Source organism: Pseudonaja textilis, chromosome 1 (assembly GCF_049901715.1).
Source record: "Pseudonaja textilis isolate UNSWEBS1 chromosome 1, rPseTex1.2, whole genome shotgun sequence".
Classification (NCBI taxonomy): Eukaryota; Metazoa; Chordata; class Lepidosauria; order Squamata; family Elapidae; genus Pseudonaja; species Pseudonaja textilis.
Window position 1 is genome coordinate 2485139 of NC_141990.1, and position 19509 is coordinate 2504647.

The 19509-nt window shown below is 47.6% G+C and overlaps 1 protein-coding gene across 1 annotated transcript in view; it reads left to right on the forward strand.

The window, feature by feature from the left end:
• The window catches only part of NSRP1 (nuclear speckle splicing regulatory protein 1), a 47667-nt gene extending 28483 nt beyond the window's left edge, over positions 1-19184 (forward strand). The window contains exons 3-7 of the mRNA XM_087924522.1: positions 5134-5190; positions 9085-9216; positions 11615-11822; positions 13824-13932; positions 17952-19184. Of these exons, the coding sequence (XP_087780648.1) occupies positions 5134-5190; positions 9085-9216; positions 11615-11822; positions 13824-13932; positions 17952-18798 (1353 nt within the window). The 3' untranslated portion in view covers positions 18799-19184. The remainder of the gene's footprint in view (positions 1-5133; positions 5191-9084; positions 9217-11614; positions 11823-13823; positions 13933-17951) is intronic.
• Positions 19185-19509: the final 325 nt, after the last annotated feature.

The following is a 19509-nucleotide window of genomic DNA, read 5'->3' on the forward strand; positions in this document are numbered from 1 at the left end:
CTCAAGGTAGCTCCCCCAGTCCCCGCGACCCCCCCCTCTCTTTCCGTAGGGAAAAGTAAAAGTTTTAAATCTTGGTCTGAGGCAGCACCCCCCATGACCCCCCACATCCTGTAGAGAGAGAGAGAGAAGACAGGAAGGAGCCAGGCTGCTTAAGGCAAAGAAATGAAGGCAAGAGAAAATGTTTTTTTTTATCAGAATTCCTATTCCTCCCTCTCGTATCCTTTCCATCCATACTTGGGTCCTATCTCCACATAGGCCCCTTCCTCGGCTCCCCAGGGCCTCCTCCTCTGTACCTACATGCCATCATCCGATCCTTCACCACCAAGTTGCGAACACCTGGTCCTGGGTGCAGCAAAAATGTTTGACACGGGGTTGGAAGGACACCAAGGCATCTGAATGGAAAGGTCGGGGAACAAACACCCACCAGATCTCGGTGTTCCCTCGCTGAAGGTCAGCGTGAGCGTGGATTAGATTCGGTTAGATTAGATTAACAGAGTTGGAAGGGGCCTCGGAGGTCATCCAGTCCAGTGGTTGCCAGCTGGTGGGCCGGGGACCACGGGTGGTCCGCGAGAAAACGTCGGTGGTCCGCAGAGAAATGTGTCCCCCCACCCACCCAAAGGAATTAATCCAGGCTGCGCGGGAACACAAGGCTGCGCCGCCCACATGGCCAGCGGGAATTGCGAACAGCACAAGGCAGTGAGGGGAGGGGGGAAAGGGCGGAGGGGGGGACTCGCCCCACTCACCGCACACGCCTGGCCTGACCACCGGGCTACTTCTGTCCGCTACTTCTGCTTTTGGCTGTAGGCCAGGAAAGCAGCCAAAGTCTTGCTATTCTTGTCGGGGGGGGAAAATGCCACCTGTAAAACATCTTATACAGATTTTCTTTATACGTTGTTGACATTGTCATTTTATAATTTTGAGACCACAATTTTTGCCATTTCTCTAAATCAATCCCATATCCAAAATTCTTCCCCCAAGCAATCACCGTTTCTTTAACTTGTTCTTCCTCTAGTTTAATTTCCAGTAAATAACCATATAATTTTTTCATCCCTTTTCATCAGTACCTGTCAAAATCTTATCTAAGTCAGTCAATTTATCATAGAATCCCTCTGTTTTAGAATCTTTAACATACCTATTTGGGATCGAAAGATTCCGTCTCCAGCTCCGTTCTCAGGAGAAAAAGAGAGAGAGAGAGAGAGAGAGAGAGACTTTTGGCTTCATGCAAGGAAAACAGCAGAAGCCGCAGAAGTCTTTCTTTCTCTCCCCCAAACTCTGCCATAAATGAGTCTTTGGGACCCTGCAAGGCCTCCTGCTCCAAGAGGCTGCGCCAGCAAAGACTCATTTCTGTCAGAGTTTGGGGGAGAGAAAGAAAGACTTCTGCGGCTTCTGCTGTTTTCCTTGCATGAAGCCAAAAGTCTCTCTCTCTCTCTCTCTCTCTCTCTCTCTCTCCCTCTCCCGAGAACGGAGCTGGAGACGGAATCCTACGATCCCAAATAAAGAACGATTGGTAGGAAAACGGGGTGGAGGGAATTTCCCTGCAGACTTTTTGGGGGGATTTTCCCAGGGTTTCTAGTCCACGGGATTTAAAAATATGAGTTTGGTGGTCCCCGAGGTCCAAAAGGTTGGCGACCCTGTTCTAGTCCCACCCACCCCCCGCCCAAGCAGGAGACCCTACACCATTTCTGACAGAGGGCAGTCCAGTCTCTTCTTCAGAGCTTCCAACTGTAAAACTCCCACCACTTTCATTAATTCAGAATAAAGCTGGAAGGGACCTTGCAGGTCATCTAGTCCAACCCCCCCCCCCCAGCCAAGCAGGAGAAGACCCTACCCCATGGGCCGCAGAGGGTGGGAGTGTGGATACTTAAATTGCACACCCGAGCACACACAAAAACAAAACCCCGAGCAGCTGCTAACGTTACGAAGCCGTGGTGACAGCATCTCCTTGGGGGATTGTACGTAGTCCTTGGGCCTTCAGGATGAGTCACAGCAGGACTGGAAAACTCCGCCGGCTGCCAAACTGAGTGGAGTTTTTTTTTTTTTAAATCCATTTTTCACATTTCCTTCTAGAGATGTTGAAAAAGAGGATTTCGCTCACTCGGGCTTCTCCAAGCGCGTTGAGCGATGGGTTTTGCAGCTGCATCTGATCAAACCACGAAGACCTTTGGAGACTCACCTCCACGGAGGTGGAACATGGAGGAAAGATCTGATGTGGGGGAGGGACAGATGGATGCTCTTCAGGAAGCAGTGGCCAGCGTTCGTCCTTAAAACCATCCACGGAACGGACTGCACGGCCATTTGAATGAAATGGTTTAGGGCCGTGATGGGGAACCTATGGCATGGGTGCCACAGGTGGCACGCAGAGCCATCTGTGCCGACAACACGCGAGCCGCAGGCAAACTTGCCTCGCATTACTGCACATGTGTGCGCCTCACAGCTGTTTTTCGGCTGGTTTGAGTCCTTTTTTGGCCTCCCAGAGGCTTGAAAAAAGCCGAATAATAGGCCCATTTTTGTCACTTCCTGTAATACCGGAAGTGATGAAACGGGCTTATTATTCAGCCTGCAAAGCCTGCGGAGGCTTTTTTTTTAAGCCTCTGAGAGGCTGAAAATCAGCTGTGAGGCGCAGTGCAGGTGAGGGGGAAGCGTGGGGGGAAAGCATTGTGCGCCTATGCGCAGAGGGCGTGGGGGGCGCATTGCCTTCTGGGTGCTGGCATGTGAGTAAGCACATGCCAGTGCACGCACCATTTTTGGCACAGGAGCCCCAAAAGGTTAGCCACCACTGCTTTAGGGTCTCCTACTTGAGCCAGGGGTTGGACTAGAAGACCTCCAAGGTCCCTTCCAACTCTGTTATTCTTCCTTCCTTCCTTCCTTCCTGCCTCCCTCCCTCCCTCCCTCTCTCATCTCTGGAGGCTTTTAAGAAGAGACTGGTTTAAGGCAGTGGTGGCCAACCGTTTTGGGGCTCCTGTGTCAAAAATGGTGCATGCGCTTGCGCGCATGTTCTTACGTGCCAGCACCAGAAGGCAATGCACACCCCCACCTCACGCCCCCTGTGTATACACGCACAATCCCCCCGCCACCTGCACTGCGCCTCACAGCTGATTTTTGGCCCATTTGAGGCCTTTTTTGGCCTCCCAGAGCAGGGGTCTCCAACCTTTGGAGCAGGGGGTCTCCAAGCTTTGCTGGCTGGGGAATTCTGGGAGTTGACGTCCACCAGGCTTAAAGTTGCCGAGGTTGGAGACCCCTGTCCCAAAGACTTGAGAAAGGCCTCTGCAGGCTTTGCAGGCCAAAAGAGGCCTCAAACTGGCCGAAAATCAGCTGTGAGGAGCACACATGCGCAGTGAGGTAAGTTTGCCTGCAGCTCGCGTGCCGGCACAAATGGCTCTGCGTGCCACCTGTGGCCATAGGTTCACCATCAGGGGTGTAGGGCCTCCGTGCCAGAGCAGGGGGTTGGACTAGAGGACCTCCGAGGTCCCTTCCAACTCAGTTATCCTTGCTTCCTTCCTTGCTTCCTTCCTTCCTTCCTTCCTCCCTTCCTTCTCACTTCCAAATCTTTCATCCTTTCCTTCCTTCCTTCCTTCCTTCCCTCCCTCCCTCCCTCCCTCCTCATTTCATCTTCCATCATTTCCTTCCTTCCTTCCTTCCCTTCCCCTCCTTTATTTCTCACTTCCACATCTTCTATCCTTTCCTTCCTTCCCATCTTCCTTCCTTCCTTCCTTCCTTCCTTCCTTCCTTCCTTCCTTCCCTCCCTCCCTCCCTCCCTCCATCTCTGGAGGCTTTTAAGAAGAGATTCAACAAACATTTATCTACAATCATATAAGATCTCCTGCCTGAGCAGGGGTTGGACTAGAGGACCTTCAAGCTCCCTTCCAACTCTTTTTTCTATAGTTTGCATCCTAATCTGGTGTTTTTTTCACACTAAACCACAGTCCTTCATGCCATGTCTTCGCGATTACAATTCCTTGACTTAGGAGCACAATTGCGCCCCAAATTCCTGTTGCTAAAGTGAGACGCTTGTTAAGTGAGCTCCGCTCCATCTTACAACCTTCCTTGCCGCTTGTTGTTAAGTGAATCACTGCAGTTCTTAAGTTAGTAACCCGGTTGTTAAATGAACCTGGCTTTCCCCATTTTGGCTTGGCTAGTCAGAAGGCCGGAAAAGAGGGTCAGGCGACGCCAGGACTCTGCGACCATCATAACTGTGAGTCACTTGCCAAGGGTCTAAATTTTGATCACGCAGCCACGGGGAGGTTGCAAGTCGTAAGTGTGAAAAATGGTCCTTTTTTTTTTTCCCCAGCACCATTTTAACGTGAAGCAGTCACTAAATGAGCTATTGTTACAGTGGAGACTCTAAACTACAGTAGTCCTCGATATACGACAATTGGGATCGATCCCTTTTCCAGTGCCCTTGTAACTTCATTCAACGAACGGTTGTAAGTTGAGGATTACCTGCAGCAGGTTTCCAAGGATTGGGGCGCCCAATTTTGAATACTATAAGTAGAACGCTGCACCCGGATTCCCGCTGCTCGTGCAGCCAGATCTCTTAATGGGTTGTCCCCAAAGTGCTTCTCAAGGCGGCCACGGGACTTTCTTGGTTTGCTCTGAAGACGTTTCGCTTCTCATCCAAGAAGCTTCTTTGGCTCTGACTGGGTGGTGGGGAATGGAAGGATCGATATCCCTTGCGGACAGCTGGTCGTTTGCATCCTTTTTTAGAGAGTCCTTGAGGCCACTTGGAGGTTTATCTGTGTCCTCAGGATCACCTGAGTGGTGCAAATGGAGGCGGGGAGCCTTGAAACCGCTAAAAGGGCTGCGTTTTAGAAGCCTCCCCGGCTGTTTGCACCCACTCAGGTGACCCTGAGGACACCGACAAACCTCCAAGTGGCCTCAACGACCCTCTCAAAGGATGCAAATGACCAGCTGCCTGCAAGGAGCATCAATCCTTTCTATTCCTTACCATCCCGTCAAGAGCCGAAGAAGCTTCTTGGATGAGAAGCAAAACATCTTCAAAGAAAAACAAAAAGAAAATCCAGCTTGGGGAAAAAATAAATAAAAGCAACTTTGGGACAACGACGACCTGGATGGCTGAGAATCTCTACAGACCTTAATGAGTTATTAACTCACCTTCATTTTCTTTCCCGACAGTCGTCCGTCGGCGAGAGCCTTCAGAAGGAAGCCTTAAAAAAGCAAGCCATGAAACAAGTAAGTGGACATGGTAATTATGCTCCCTGCGCCCAGGGCCCCTGTCTCGGTATAACGACGGTCCTCGACTTTACGACGCACAGTCGGGACTGGATTGTCCGTTGGTAAGGCAAGAAGGCCGTTAAGGGAATCTTGCCCAACCGGTTTTTAAGAGAATAATTTTTTTGTGGCGGCGATTGTTAAGTGAATCGCCCTGGTCGTTAAGTGAACCACACAGTCGTTCAGTAAATCCAAGTTGAGTTTGCTTGTGGGTAGGTCAAAAATGGTGGGGGCGTGACCCCGGGATTGCCACCGTTGCCACCATTAATAAACATGTGCCGGCTGCCAAGCACCTTAAGTCATAAGCTTGGGTGGGTGGGGGATTGGACTAGATTAGTGATCGCCAACCGGTGGGCCGCGAAGAAAATTTTGGTGGGCTACAGAGAAATCTCACCCCTAGAGCACCCCCCCTCCCAAAGCAATTAATCCAGGCTGCGCAGAAACACAAGGCTGCGCCGCCCACCTGGCCCCTGGGAACCCTCTCCGCCCACTCACTCCTTACCTGGCAAACTTGCCTGCTAAATTGCTATTTTTCCTTTTTTTTCCCCCAACCATCAGCTGTTTTGCTGTGCCGGGAGATTTAGATTAGCTAGGAAGCAGGAAATGGTTGGATTTCTTGCTTTCTAGCTAGTCTTGAGATCTTCGCCTCTGCTTTTAAGCAGAGCCAAACCTCCCTTAGGAGTGAAGGTTCTGTTATTCAGTGCAGACTCACGGCCGGCAAATTTTATGTGACAGACTGAGCTAGCCGATGGCAGATAGATAGATCACTGAATGATTCTGTGAGCAACTCAACCTGCCTGCTTTGCCTGATTTTGAGTAAAAGTTGCTCTCTTTGTTTAATAAAAAATTCAACATTTATACACATGGTGTGTTGTGAGTTAATTTTGTGAGTTTGCTTGCAAGCAAATTTTATGTGACAGACTGAGCTAGCCGATGGCAGATAGATAGATTTCTGAATGAATCTGTGATTCTGTGAGCAACTCAGTCTGCCTGCCTGCTTTGCCTGATTTTGGGTAAAAGTTGCTCTGTTTTTAATAAAAAATTCAACATTTATACACATGGTGTGAGTTAATTTTGTGAGTTTGCTTGCAAGCAAATTTTATGTGACAGACTGAGCTAGCCGATGGCAGATAGATAGATTTCTGAATGAATCTGTGATTCTGTGAGCAACTCAATCTGCCTGCCTGCTTTGCCTGATTTTGGGTAAAAGTTGCTCTTTTTTTATAAAAAATTCAACATTTATACACATGGTGTGTTGTGAGTTAATTTTGTGAGTTTGCTTGCAAGCAAATTTTATGTGACAGACTGAGCTAGCTGATGGCAGATAGATAGATTTCTGAATGAATCTGTGATTCTGTGAGCAATTCAGTCTGCCTGCCTGCTTTGCCTGATTTTGGGCAAAAGTTGCTCTTTTTTTATAAAAAATTCAACATTTATACACATGGTGTGTTGTGAGTTAATTTTGTGAGTTTGCTTGCAAGCAAATTTGATGTGACAGACACAGGTTGCCGATGGCAGATAGATAGATTTCTGAATGATTCTGTGAGCAACTCAATCTGCCTGCCTGCTTTGCCTGATTTTGGGTAAAAGTTGCTCTTTTTTTATATAGAAAATTCAATATTGATATAAATATTTATAATATTTACATACAAGCCATGCCCAGCCAGTCACATGACCACCAAGCCACACCCACAAATTACGCCAAGCCCACAGAACCAGTTAGTGCTCCCTGAGGTCTAAAAGGTTGGCTACTGCTGGACTAGATGACCTTCAAGGTCCCTTCCATCCCTTTGAGTCTTAAGACTACATGATTCTCCATTGACCTGAGAATTCAATCACCATCCCCAAAGGTTAACGTTGATTCCTTTTAATAGTTAATAAGTTAATAGTAACCCAGTCTGTCTGTGTCCTTTTGATTTTTCTTGCCTAAGTGTAAGATTGCAACTGATCTCATTTTGTTAGGTAGGGCCCAGGGTTCAAGTCTGTCGAGATCCCTCTGGGAATTCTGGGAGTTGAAGTCAACAGGTCTTAAAGTCACCAAGGTTGGGCTCCCATTAGTTCACGCTAATGTTTTAAAGACAAATGCGAGAGCGTTGATCCTATTTTTTCCTTCCTTCTTCGCATCTCTTTTTTATGACTTCAACAACTTATCAGCCAGCCAAATGTGTAAATAGACCAGCTTAGATGTGAATTCATTATCGGGCTATTTCACAATGATTTATGTCCAAGGTTTTACACAATTGTTCTTCTTGGCAAGAAAACTGGAACTGGCTGTCTTAGCTCCATAAAGAATAATAATAATAATAATAGTACCGTTTTAGTTTCCATGACTTTATGTGTTTGACGGATGGTTCTACTTTTATACAAGCCTGTTTTTCCCCTCGTTTTTCTTTTTTTGGGCAGCGCCCAAGTTGTTACGGGAGAAATGAGCTTTGGCAAGTTGCGGATTGCCATGGATCCTTCCTCGTAGTTTACACCACATTGCAAAATGCAGAGTCTTAATTTAGCAGCCGGCTCAAAGAGAGGAAAATAATTTCTAGGATAGCCAGCGAAGCCAAGTCTCTTCTTCCCTGCCTAAATTTCGTGGTGCAAAATACAGTGTGAAAAAAAAAAAGAAAAAAAGAGGCAGGAGACCCCCCCAAAAATGCGGGAAGTCCTCGACTTACGACCACATGATCAATATTCGGGGGCTTGGTGAGTGTGAAGACTAGTCCTAAGTCACTTGTTGCAGTGCAGTTGTAACTTTAAACAGCCGCTTAACAAATGGTTGTAAGACGAGGACTATGTGTGTGTGGGTGGGTGAATGGATGGATGGGTAGACAGATGTAAAAAGGTATATGATACAGAGGGGGATGGGTGGATGGATGGATGGATGGATAGATAGATAGATAGATAGATAGATAGATAGATAGATAGATAGATAGATAGATAGATAGATAGATAATAGATGGATGGATAGATAGATAGATAATAGATAGATGATAGATAGATAGATAGATAGATAGATAGATAGATAGATAGATAGATAGATAGATAGATAGATAGATAGATAGATAGATAGATATTGTACCTTACATGGCAATTCCATTTTTTCCCAAGGGCAAAAATGGGAAGAATAAGCAACCAATTCAGGCAATGGTCTGTTTGCAATTTGAGGAGCAGATGGTGTCCTCCCCAGCCCATAATGCTTTGCAAGATTGATCCAGGTCTTATGTTACGTTATGTGCCACCCATCTCATCTTGCAAAATGCTGTTTTCAATTCTGTTATATTACTTATTTAATTGATTACATTATATGCCACCCATCTCACCTTATAAAGTGCTGTTTTCAATGTCTGAGATTGTATTTATCTGCCTATTTGTCCGTCTGTCTGTCTGTCTGTCCCTTTATCTGTCTCTCTCTACCTCTCTCTGCCTATCTATATCTACAGTATCTACCATATATACAATCTCTCTTTATATCTTTGTAGTATCTAATTACAATCTCTATTCATTCATCCATCATCCAAGTTGCCAAGTTTGGAGACCTCTGGCCTATGCCACCCTTTTAAAACGGTGCTCTTTCAAATGTCTTGGGATCATATTTATTTATTTTCTTCTCCATTAAATGTATTATTATTTTCATTTTTATTTATATAACACGTTTTAAACATTCAGTTTCAACCCAACAGTGTATTGTCTGCGTACAATTATTGTTAAGCCGTCACAATCCAATTTATTAAATTTATTTATTAAGTTTATTACATTGACACGCCCTCCCTCCATCTCTACCTGTCGAGCGACCCGGCTGTATTTTAGACCTGTCTGCTAGAAGACGCTAACAAAGCTCACCCACCCTCTTTTCTGCCCCCAAAGACCAAGATGGAGATCCAGAGGGCGCTGGCCGAAGACTCCACCGTCTACGAATATGACACCATTTACGAGGACATCCAGCAGAAGAAGGCGGAGAGCCAGGCCAGCTTGCTTGCAGGGAAAGCCGAAAAAAAGGTGCGTACCTGTCCGTACCTTATAGCGCTCCCCCAAAAAGCACTCAGTCAATTCTGAGCCCTCTTTTTATTACATTAATGTGGATTTATTTCGTTCGCAAGTCAGACAACGGCTTGGCCCAACAGTCTCGCGACGGTAGACTCATGAGCTCAGACCTTTATCAATCCTGCAACGCTGCCTGGTAAATAGTTCCACGCTCAGTGCTGACAGGGAAGGGCTCGGTTATGCAGGCAGATCTTCACGAACGGACAAACAAGCGAATGAATTGTTCCCTGCAAAAGCCCCCCTCCTCTTTTGCTCCTCTTTTGATCCTGATGGGAGGGGCCATTCATCGTCCACCTGTCGCCTTACTCCCACGTCGACCCCAAGTTCTTAATTGTGCCTTCCTTTCGGCAGCTCTGTGCATGCGCAGGCAGGGAACCGGCTCCAGAAGCTCCACCGCCTCACTGCTGTCTGAGCCCAAAGGCAGCTGATGACTGCCGGCCTGCCCTGGCCCCATCTCTGCCTCGGACGCAGAGTCCTCGTCTGAGCCGTCCTCGGCCTCCAGGAATGGCCCAGGTTCCTCCCCAGCCTCCTCGCTACTGTCCGACTCTGCTGCCAGCTCCGCTAGCCACTGGCATGGCAGGCCTTGGTCCCTCGGGGTCAAGTGGTTGGGGAGCAGGGAATTCTACTCTTGCCTTAGACATGAGAGTTGTCTGGGTGACTTTGGGCCACACCTGTGGGTGACTTTGGGCCAATCACCAGGAGACTGGGAGCTCTAGTCCTGCCTTAGGCATGAAAACTGGCTGGGTGACCCTGGGCCAATCGTCAGGAGAATAGGGAGTTCTAGTCCCGCCTTAGGCATGAAACTCAGCTGGGTGAATCACCAGGAGATGGGGAGTCCTAGTCCCGCCTTAGGCATGAAAAACTATTGGGTGACTCTGGGCCAATCACCAGGAGACAGGGAGTTCTAGTCCCACCTTTGGCATGAAAGCTGACTGGGTGTCTGTGGGCCAATCCCCAGGAGACTGGGAGTTCTAGTCCCGCCTTAGGCATGAAAGTCAGCTGGGAGACTTTGGGCCAATCACCAGGAGACTGGGAGTTCTAGTCCCACCTTAGGCACTGAAAGCTGATTGGGTGTCTGTGGACCAATCACCAGGAGACTGGGAGTTCTAGTCCCACCTTAGGCACTGAAAGCTGACTGGGTGTCTGGGCCAATCACCAGGAGACTGGGAGTTCTAGTCCTGCCTTATGCATGAAACTCAGCTGGGTGACTTTGGGCCAATCACCAGGAGACTGGGAGTTCTAGTCCCACCTTAGGCACTGAAAGCTGACTGGGTGTCTGTGGGCCAATCACCAGAAGATGGTGCGTTCTAGTCCCGCCTTAGGCACGAAAAACAGCTGGGTGAATCCCCAGGAGACGGTAAGTTCTAGTCCCGCCTTAGGCATGAAAGCCAGCTGGGTGAATCACCAGGAGACTGGGAGTTCTAATCCCACTTTAGGCACTGAAAGCTGACTGGGTGTCTCTGGGCCAATCACCAGGAGACTGGGAGTTCTAGTCCCGCCTTAGGCATGAAAGTCAGCTGGGAGAGTTTGGACCAATCACCAGGAGACAGTGAGTTCTAGTCCCGTCTTAGGCATGAAAGCTGATTGGGTGTCTGTGGACCAATCACCAGGAGACTGGGAGTTCTAGTCCCACCTTAGGCACTGAAAGCTGACTGGGTGTCTGTGGGCCAATCACCAGGAGACTGGGAGTTCTAGTCCCGCCTTAGGCATGAAACTCAGCTGGGTGTCTCTGGGCCAATCACCAGGAGACTGGGAGTTCTAGTCCCGCCTTAGGCATGAAAGTCAGCTGGGAGCGTTTGGACCAATCACCAGGAGACAGTGAGTTCTAGTCCTGCCTTAGGCATGAAAGTCAGCTGGGAGACTTTGGGCCAATCTCCAGGAGACTGGGAGTTGTAGTCCCGCTTTAGGCATGAAAAACTATTGGGTGACTTTGGGCCAATCACCAGAAGACAGGGAGTTCTAGTCCCGCCTTAGGCATGAAAAATTATTGGGTGACTTTGGGCCAATCCCCAGGAGACTGTGAGTTCTATTCCCACCTTAGGCACGAAATCCAACTGGGTGACTCTGGGCGAATCACCAGGTGATTGGGAGGTCTAGTCCCGCCTTAGGCACTGAAAGCTGATTGGGTGTCTGTGGGCCAATCACCAGGTGATTGGGAGTCCTAGTCCCGCCTTTGGCACGAAAGCTGCCTGGGTGATTTGGCCAGTCCTTCTCTCTCATCCCAGCCCACCTCCCAGGGTTGTCGTTGAAAGAGGAGGAAAGTATGTTGGATATCTTCTCCTCCTTTGGTCCCTCGTCCAAATCACCCTAAAATTCCTCTTTCCCCCCCCCCCCCGGTTCTTCCTCCCGTCAGCCCAAGTACATCCAGAACATCCTGCAGGCGGCGGAGCTGCGGAAGAAGGAGCAGGAGCGTCGGATGGAGAAGAAGATCCAGAAGGAGCGGGAGTCGGAAGGAGACGCCTTCCAGGACAAGGAGGCCTTCGTGACGGCCGCCTACAAGAAGAAGCTGCAGGAGCGGGCGGAGGAGGAGGAGCGGGAGAGGAAGGAGGCCGCCATGGAAGGTGAGACTTCCCACGGGGGGGGGTGCGGGGTGTTGGGGGCGGGGTCCAGTTGCAGCCCTCCCCGGCGGCCAAAGCGAGAATCGCCTTGGAGGACAGGGCAGCCGCTCAGGTGCCTGGCTCACAGGCAGTCCTCGTTTTACAACCACCATCGAGCCCGGCAGTTAGTCCTCGACTTACGACCAGTATTGAGCCCGGCCATTGCTGGTTAGTCCTCGACATACAACGATATTTGAGCCTGGCGAAGAGTGGAAGTCCTCGATTTATGACCATAATCTAGCCCGGCAATGCCTGGAAGTCCTCGACTTATGACCATAAGCAAGCCTGGGAAATACTGGTTAGTCCTCGACTTACCACCCTAATTGAGCCTGGCAATGCCTCGAGGTCCTTGACTTACGACCATAAGCAAACCCGGTAATTACTGGTTAGTCCTCGACTTACGAGGATATTTGAGCCTAGCAAATAGTGGAAGTCCTCGACTTATGACCATAACCTAGCCTGACAATGCCTGGAAGTCCTCGATTTACGACCCAAAGCAAACCCGGTAATTTCTGGTTAGTCCTCGACTTATGCCTGGAAGTCCTTGACTTATGACCATAAGGAAGCCTGGGAAATACTGGTTAGTCCTCGACTTACCACCCTAATTGAGCCTGGCAATGCCTCGAGGTCCTCAACTTACGACCATAAGCAAACCTGATAATTACTGGTTAGTCCTCGACTTACGACCCTAATTGACCCTGGCAATGCCTCGAAGTCCTCGACTTACGACCATAAGCAAACCCGGTAATTACTGGTTAGTTCTCACGACGATATTTGAGCCTGGCAAATACTGGAAGTCCTCGACTTATGACCATAATCTAGCCTGACAATGCCTGGAAGTCCTCGATTTACGACCTTAAGCAAACCTGGTAATTTCTGGTTAGTCCTCGACTTATGACCCTAATCGAGCCTGGTTCTCGACTTACGACCACAATGGAGTCCAAGCTTTCAGTTTTAATGTAAGACAATTAAGAGAAGACGGTCATTAAGTGTGAAAAACGGTCATAAGTCCCTTTTTTTGGTGCCATTGTAATTTCGAATGGTCACTAAGCAGTCAGTTGTAAGTTGAAACTACCTGTATTTCTACTGTTTTTTTTAAGTCAATTTTTAAAATATTTAACATTTTTAAATTCAATTGTATAGCCAAATAGAGATGATCAAGACTTCATAATACATTAAATGGCTTAGCTGTTTTTAATAGAATAACAGAGTTGGAAGGGACCTTGGAAGTCATCTAGTCCAACCCCCACCCACCCAAGCAGGAGACCCCACACCATTTCTGACCAATGACCATCCAGTCTCCTCTTGGAAGCTTACACGAATGAAGCTCCCACCACTTCTGAAGGCAAGTCGTTCCGCTGAATATAGAATAACAGACTTGGAAGGGACCTTGGAGGTCATCTAGTCCAACCCCCTGCCCAAGCAGGAGACCCTATACCATTTCTGACAGATGGCAGTCCAGTCTCTTCTTGAAAGCCTCCAGGGATGAAGCTCCCACAACTTCTGAAGGCAACTTCTGTTCCATAGGTTAATTGTTGTCACCGTCAGAAAGTTTCTCCTTATTTCCAGGTTGAATCTCTCCTGGATCAGTTTCCATCCATTATTCCTTGTCTGGCCTTCAGGTGCCTTGGAAAATAGTTTGACCCCCTTCCTCCTCCTCTCTGGGACAGCCCCTCAAATATTGGAAGATGTTCTCCTGTCTCTCCTGGTCCTTTTGTTTATTAAAATCAGATTAATGTCAGATTAATAGAGTTGGAAGGGACCTTGGAGGTCATTTAGTCCAACCCCCACCTTCAAATATTGGAACACCCCTATCCTGCCTCCCCTGGTCCTTCTCTTCCCTGGACTAGCCAGGCCCAGTTCCAGCAAACGTTCATCGCATGTTTGAGCCTCCATCCCTGTCGGTTTTCCTTAGTTAAGGTGCCCCGAGTAAACCTAACATAAAAATACGTCTCTTTCACTCAGCCTCCCTGGATGTCACCAAACAGAAGGACCTGAGCGGCTTCTACCGGCATCTGCTGAAGCAAGCGGTGGGGGAAGAGAAGACGCCCCAGTGCAGCCTTCGGGGAGCTGGGTGAGTTTAGACCAGGCGATGTTGGGAATTCTAGCGTTCCCTCGGCCAAGAGGGGATTGAAGGAATCCAGCGGGTGTCTCCCTTGGAAATGCAGTCCAAATGAACTTTGCGGAAGACGGACGACTCAGTTAAAGGCAGCATTTTTGGGGGTGGGGTCCTTGGTGCTCCCTGAGTTTGGTGGCTTTCTTGGAGACGTTTCACAACCCAACTAGAGAACACCTTCAGTGCTAGAAGGGGAGGAGGTGTGTGGACAGGAGGAGGAGGAGGAGGAGGGACAGAAGGGACAGAATTATGGGGTCCTTGGTGCTCTCTGAGCTGGGTGGTTTTCTTGTAGACGTTTCATGACCCAACTAGAGAACATTATCAGTGCTAGAAGGGAGTGCAGTGTGCAAAGAGGAGGAGGAGGAGGAGGAGAGAGGTCCTTGGTGCTCTCTCAGCTTGGTGGTTTTCTTGGAGACATTTCATAACCAAGCTAGGTAACATCATCAGTGCTAGAAGGAAGGAAGGAAAGAAGGAAGGAAGGAAGGAAGGAAGGAAGGAAGGAAGGAAGGAAGGAAGGAAGGAAGGAAGGAAGGAGAATAGGAAGACAGTTGGGTCCTTGATGCTCTCTGAGCTGGGTTGTTTTCTTGTAGACATTTCATGACCCAATTAGAGAACATTATCAGTGCTAGAAGGGAGTGCAGTGTGCAAAGAGGAGGAGGAGGAGGAGGAGAGAGGTCCTTGGTGCTCTCTCAGCTTGGTGGTTTTCTTGAAGACATTTCATAACCAAACTAGGTAACATCATCAGTGCTAGAAAGGAGTGGGTTTGGAGAGAGGAGGAGGAGGAGGAGGAAACGTGGGGTGTCCTTGGTGCTCCCTGAGCTTGTTTCCTTGCAGACGTTTCATTACCCAACTAAGTACCATCATCAGTGTTCTCTTTGCAAGGCTTACAGAGACCAATACCCCGTTCCTATCTATGCACTGATGATGTTACCTAGCATGGCGATGAAAAGTCTGCCAGAAAAACCACCAAGCTCAGAGTGCACCAAGGACCCCAAAGTAGAAAAAGCTAATTGCAGGGTTCTACTAGAGTCTGCATTTTGCGGACAGAGGGGGTTGAGGTAATTCCCCGTTAGGAGAATGAGCGCATACAGGGAGACGTATTTGAGAGTAGCGTTGGAATAATACACACAGAGAACATAACAGATACACCGTACAGTAAATGTAGGTTTTTACTTCCAGAAACGTTAAGCAAAGTCCAAAATAAGCAATCCAAAGTCATTCACAAGTAAAATCAGTCAGTTTTCAACCCAGGGATAATCCAAATATCAAAGTCCAGTGTCAAAAAACAGTTCAGTAACAGACTTACATTAAATCCAGAAATATCAGTCAATTAGGAAAAATGGAGGAACGGCAATACTCTCCAACAGAAGGAAACAGAGACTTACTCACACTCTCTTCTGAGACTAAGGCTAAGACTAAACAACCCAGATTTCTGGCTCCATCTTATGGCCGTTTGAGTAACCACACCCAATTGCAGTTTTTACATGCTCTTAAAGATACAGTTTTAAAATGTCTATCCTGGTTTATACATTTCTAACCCAAATACCTGTTAGGTGACTTATATTCCTAACATTCTCCCCCTTTGGGTAAGACAATATATACAACCTTACATTCTAAGTCCATAATCTTCACAGCTAGTCTTATGCTTTATGGAGCCTTGGGCCTTTGTAAAATGATCTGCTATATTGTTTTCTGACATACAGTATTCCAGCTTAATCATCTTACTTTGCACACATTGTCTCACATTTAAATATCTTAAATCTGTGTGTTTCGTTCTTGTTTTAACAGCAATATTTGAAGCCATCTGTATTGCTGATTGGTTGTCTTCGTAAACAGCGATAGGATCTGTTACATTAATTCCCATATCAATTAATAATTGCTTATACAAAACATCTAAGTTTGTCAACAATGGAGGCTGAATTCTCATGTTTGTACATAGTAAAGATGTACATAGTAAAGACAAACATGAGAATTCAGCCTCCATTGTTGACAAACTTAGATGTTTCTGTCTAATAGACCTCCAACCAATCAATGCTTTTCCCAATAATACAGCAGTACCCGATTTATGTCTGTAGCAAAACTTGCATCAGCATATGCAGTCAAACTCAGTTGTCTTTTGGCTTCAAGCACAATGCATAATTCATTGTCTGTTTCAGATATCTTAACACACGTTTAACAGCTTGGCAGTGCCTTTCAGTTGGCTCAGCATTAAATATCACTAATTGATTAACACTGTATGCAATATCTGGCCTTGACCAATTACTGAGATAAGATAAACTACCAATCAAGGACTGATAAATGTTCTTATCAAAAATAGGATTTTGAACATCACGATGGCTAAACTCCTGGCTCATTGGTGTTTTAGCCGGCTTAGATAGATAGATACAGACAGACAGACAGACAGAGATGATATAGATGGATAAATAGATAGAGACACAGATGGCGTGATAGCAGTTTTCTGATATTTGAGGGGCTGCCCCAAAGAGGAGGGGGTCAGCTTATTTTCCAAAGCCCCTGAAGGCAGGAGAAGAATCAACGGATAGAAACTAATCAAGGAGAGAAAAGTAACTTCATCAGTGCTGGAAGGGAGTGGAGTTTGCTCTCTGTTTATGTACAGGGGCTACAGTAAACAATAGCCTAATGAAGGAACCTCAAAGGAAGGGAACAACATTTCCACCAACACTGTAGGTGCAAGCAACTTGTGATGACCCAAAGGGGCGTGGCACAAAAGCAACAAAGTCCCAAAAGTAGGTAAAGTCCCTTTAATTCCTCCAACTTGGCCCCCAATGTCCAGTTATCATTGGCTGGAGAAAAAACTCTCCCAAGAACAGTTTTTAAAGGGAAGAAATTCAATCTGAATCCAAAGTACATCTAAATTATAAATAAAAACCAGCACAAACCACAGCTGCAGCCATTAACGAGACAGGGCAGGATAAGGAATTGCAGACTTCCAAAAGATAAGGAAAGACACACAGTTGGGAGGACGCCAGAACCCAGATAAACTTGACAAACAAAGATAATGCATGCTTTGCTTCCAGCAAGGAGCTGTGTGCAAACACCCTTTTTAAATCCTGTTTTCCCAGCTGCAGCTAATGAAGGGAATCAGGGCCCTTTCCTCCCCAATAACCCATGTTGCTCCCTTATCTGTTCCTCCCTGTGTGCCTTAGGATGAAGAGGGGATGAGCCTGGGTCTTCCTCTGAATGCCCAGCCAGACTGTGCCCTTCCCCAGTTTCCTCCACAGCCACCGGAGCCACACTCCCACTCCCTGTCAGCTGCTCAACCTCCCCCTCGGAATCAGATTCCAACAGGGGCATGACACTACTTGTATATAAAGAGAGTGTGTGTAACCCACACTCCCTTCTAGCACTGATGATGTTACCTAGTTGGGTCTAACAACTATGGCAACAAAAGTCATAATATGGGGCAAAACTCGCTTAACAACTGTCTCGCTTAGCAACAGAAATTTCAGGCTCCATTGTGGTCCTAAACCGAGGACCACCTGTATTCTAGCTATTGTTAAAAATGTGATGCCTACAAAGAGATACGTGTACTTTCACGGATATTCTCAACAGGTAACAACCACAATTGAGCCCAACATTTCTGTCGCTAAGTGAGACATGTACTGAGTTTTGCCCCCTTTTTACAACCTTTCTTGCCGCCGTTGTTAAGTGAATCACTGCAATTGTTAAATTGGTAACACTGTTGTTAAGTGAATTTGGCTTCCCCCATGGATTTTGTTCATCAGAAGGTCACAAAAGTGACATGACTGTGGGACACTGCAACCGTCATAAATGTGAGTCGGTTGCCAAGCATCTGAATTTTGACCACATGACCATAGGGATGCTGCAGCGGTCCTAAATGTGAAAAAGGATCCTTTTTTCCAGTGCCGTTGTAACTTTGGTCACTAAAGGAACTGGTCTCTGTATTTATAGGGAATTAATGTGTACGGATTATTTTGTCTCCAAATGACCTTTAGGTTCAAAGGAGAAGACCTCACCGAGAAGCCGACAGTGTCCCATCAAAGTCTGGAAGACAAAACGAGAACTCGCCTTCCCGGGAAGGGAGAAGAGGACCAGGATGCAGACAGTGACTTGCGAAGTGGTAGCAGTGATGAAGAGGAGACGGTAGCCGAGGGAGTCCCAGAGAAACGCGGCGAGCCGAAGACTTCTGGGGCAGGCGATGGGTCCCTTCGTGGTCGCCAATTGAAGCAAAACCCAAGGGACTCCAGATCTCCCAGCGAGGAAAGACCTCCACGTTCCCCTCCAGCGGAGAAGCGAGACCGCCGAAGGGACGAAGCTCCCCAGCATGACGAAAGGAATAGCCAGAGGAGACATGGAAAGGACGAGCGAAGCCGGACCGAGGGCCATCACAGGAGGCGAGAAGACCGAGAAGACAGACACAGGAGGAAGGACTGGGAGGAGGAAGAGGAGGAGGAAGAGAAGCGAGACCAGAGGAGAGGAAGAGACAAGAAGGAACATCGGGCCAGAGAGAAAGACCGAGATGGAGACAGGGAAAAAGGACGGGGAAGGGAGGCAGACCGAGACGAGAAGCTGAAACACGCAAGGAAACGCAACTCGGGCTCCGCGGCTCAAGAAGACCCCCAACCTGAAGGGGTGAACCTTCCCAGTCCGGACAAATCCCCTGAGTTGACCCCAAAGGCTTCGGAAGAGAGCAAAGAGACCCCAGAGAAGCCGGACGAGAAATTCAACAAATTTGCTAAGCGCAGCAATGAGGAGACGGTCTCGTCCGCCCGGGACCGTTACCTCTCTCGGCAAATGGCCCGCGTCAGCACCAAACCCTACGTGGAAAAAGAGGAAGATTAGGTGGTGGGATTGCAGGAAGGACTTTGGTTGGGGATCTCAGGGCCTTCCGAGCGGAGGGAAGACCGGGCTATTTATTTCAAAAGGTTCTGGATGCGAGAAGCGAAAGGACCGATTCTCGGAGAGAGACGCCTTTCGTTTTAGCTCGGGAATCTGCTGGGCTGGAGAGCTTTTGAGGCTTAGCCTGGGCCGAAAGACCCTCCGAGACGTTTCCTCAAGTTCCGCAAATTTGAGGAAGGAACGCATGCAGAGGATACAAGATCAGGGATAATCTTGGTTTGTTTGTTTTTGTTTGTTTTGTTTTAAATGCAGTTGTCAAAAGATTAGTTGGAGTTTCCGTCTGGCGTTCCAGAGCCAGCAAAATAAAAGTGGAAAATAAAATAAAAAAATTATTTTAGGCTGCATTGGTGTTTTTTTTTTAATCCGTGCTAAATTTTACTTCAACTTTGTTATTTCTTGGTCCTAAAGTGTGAATTTGAGGAAATCCCCACATCCCTTTCAGCACCGGTGAGGCTACCTAGTTTGAGTAATGAAATCATCATCATCTTCATTTAACAACCCCGTCATCTCTTGCAGGGTGGCGGCTGGGCAACTGAATGGAGGTAGCCAGAGTATTTCCTGGCCAGACGCCTTTCCTGTTGCCAATACGGAGTTTTGTTCAGCAGATAAATTCTCATCGTGCCCAGAGAGAAAAAATACCTGCCTCCGCTTAGG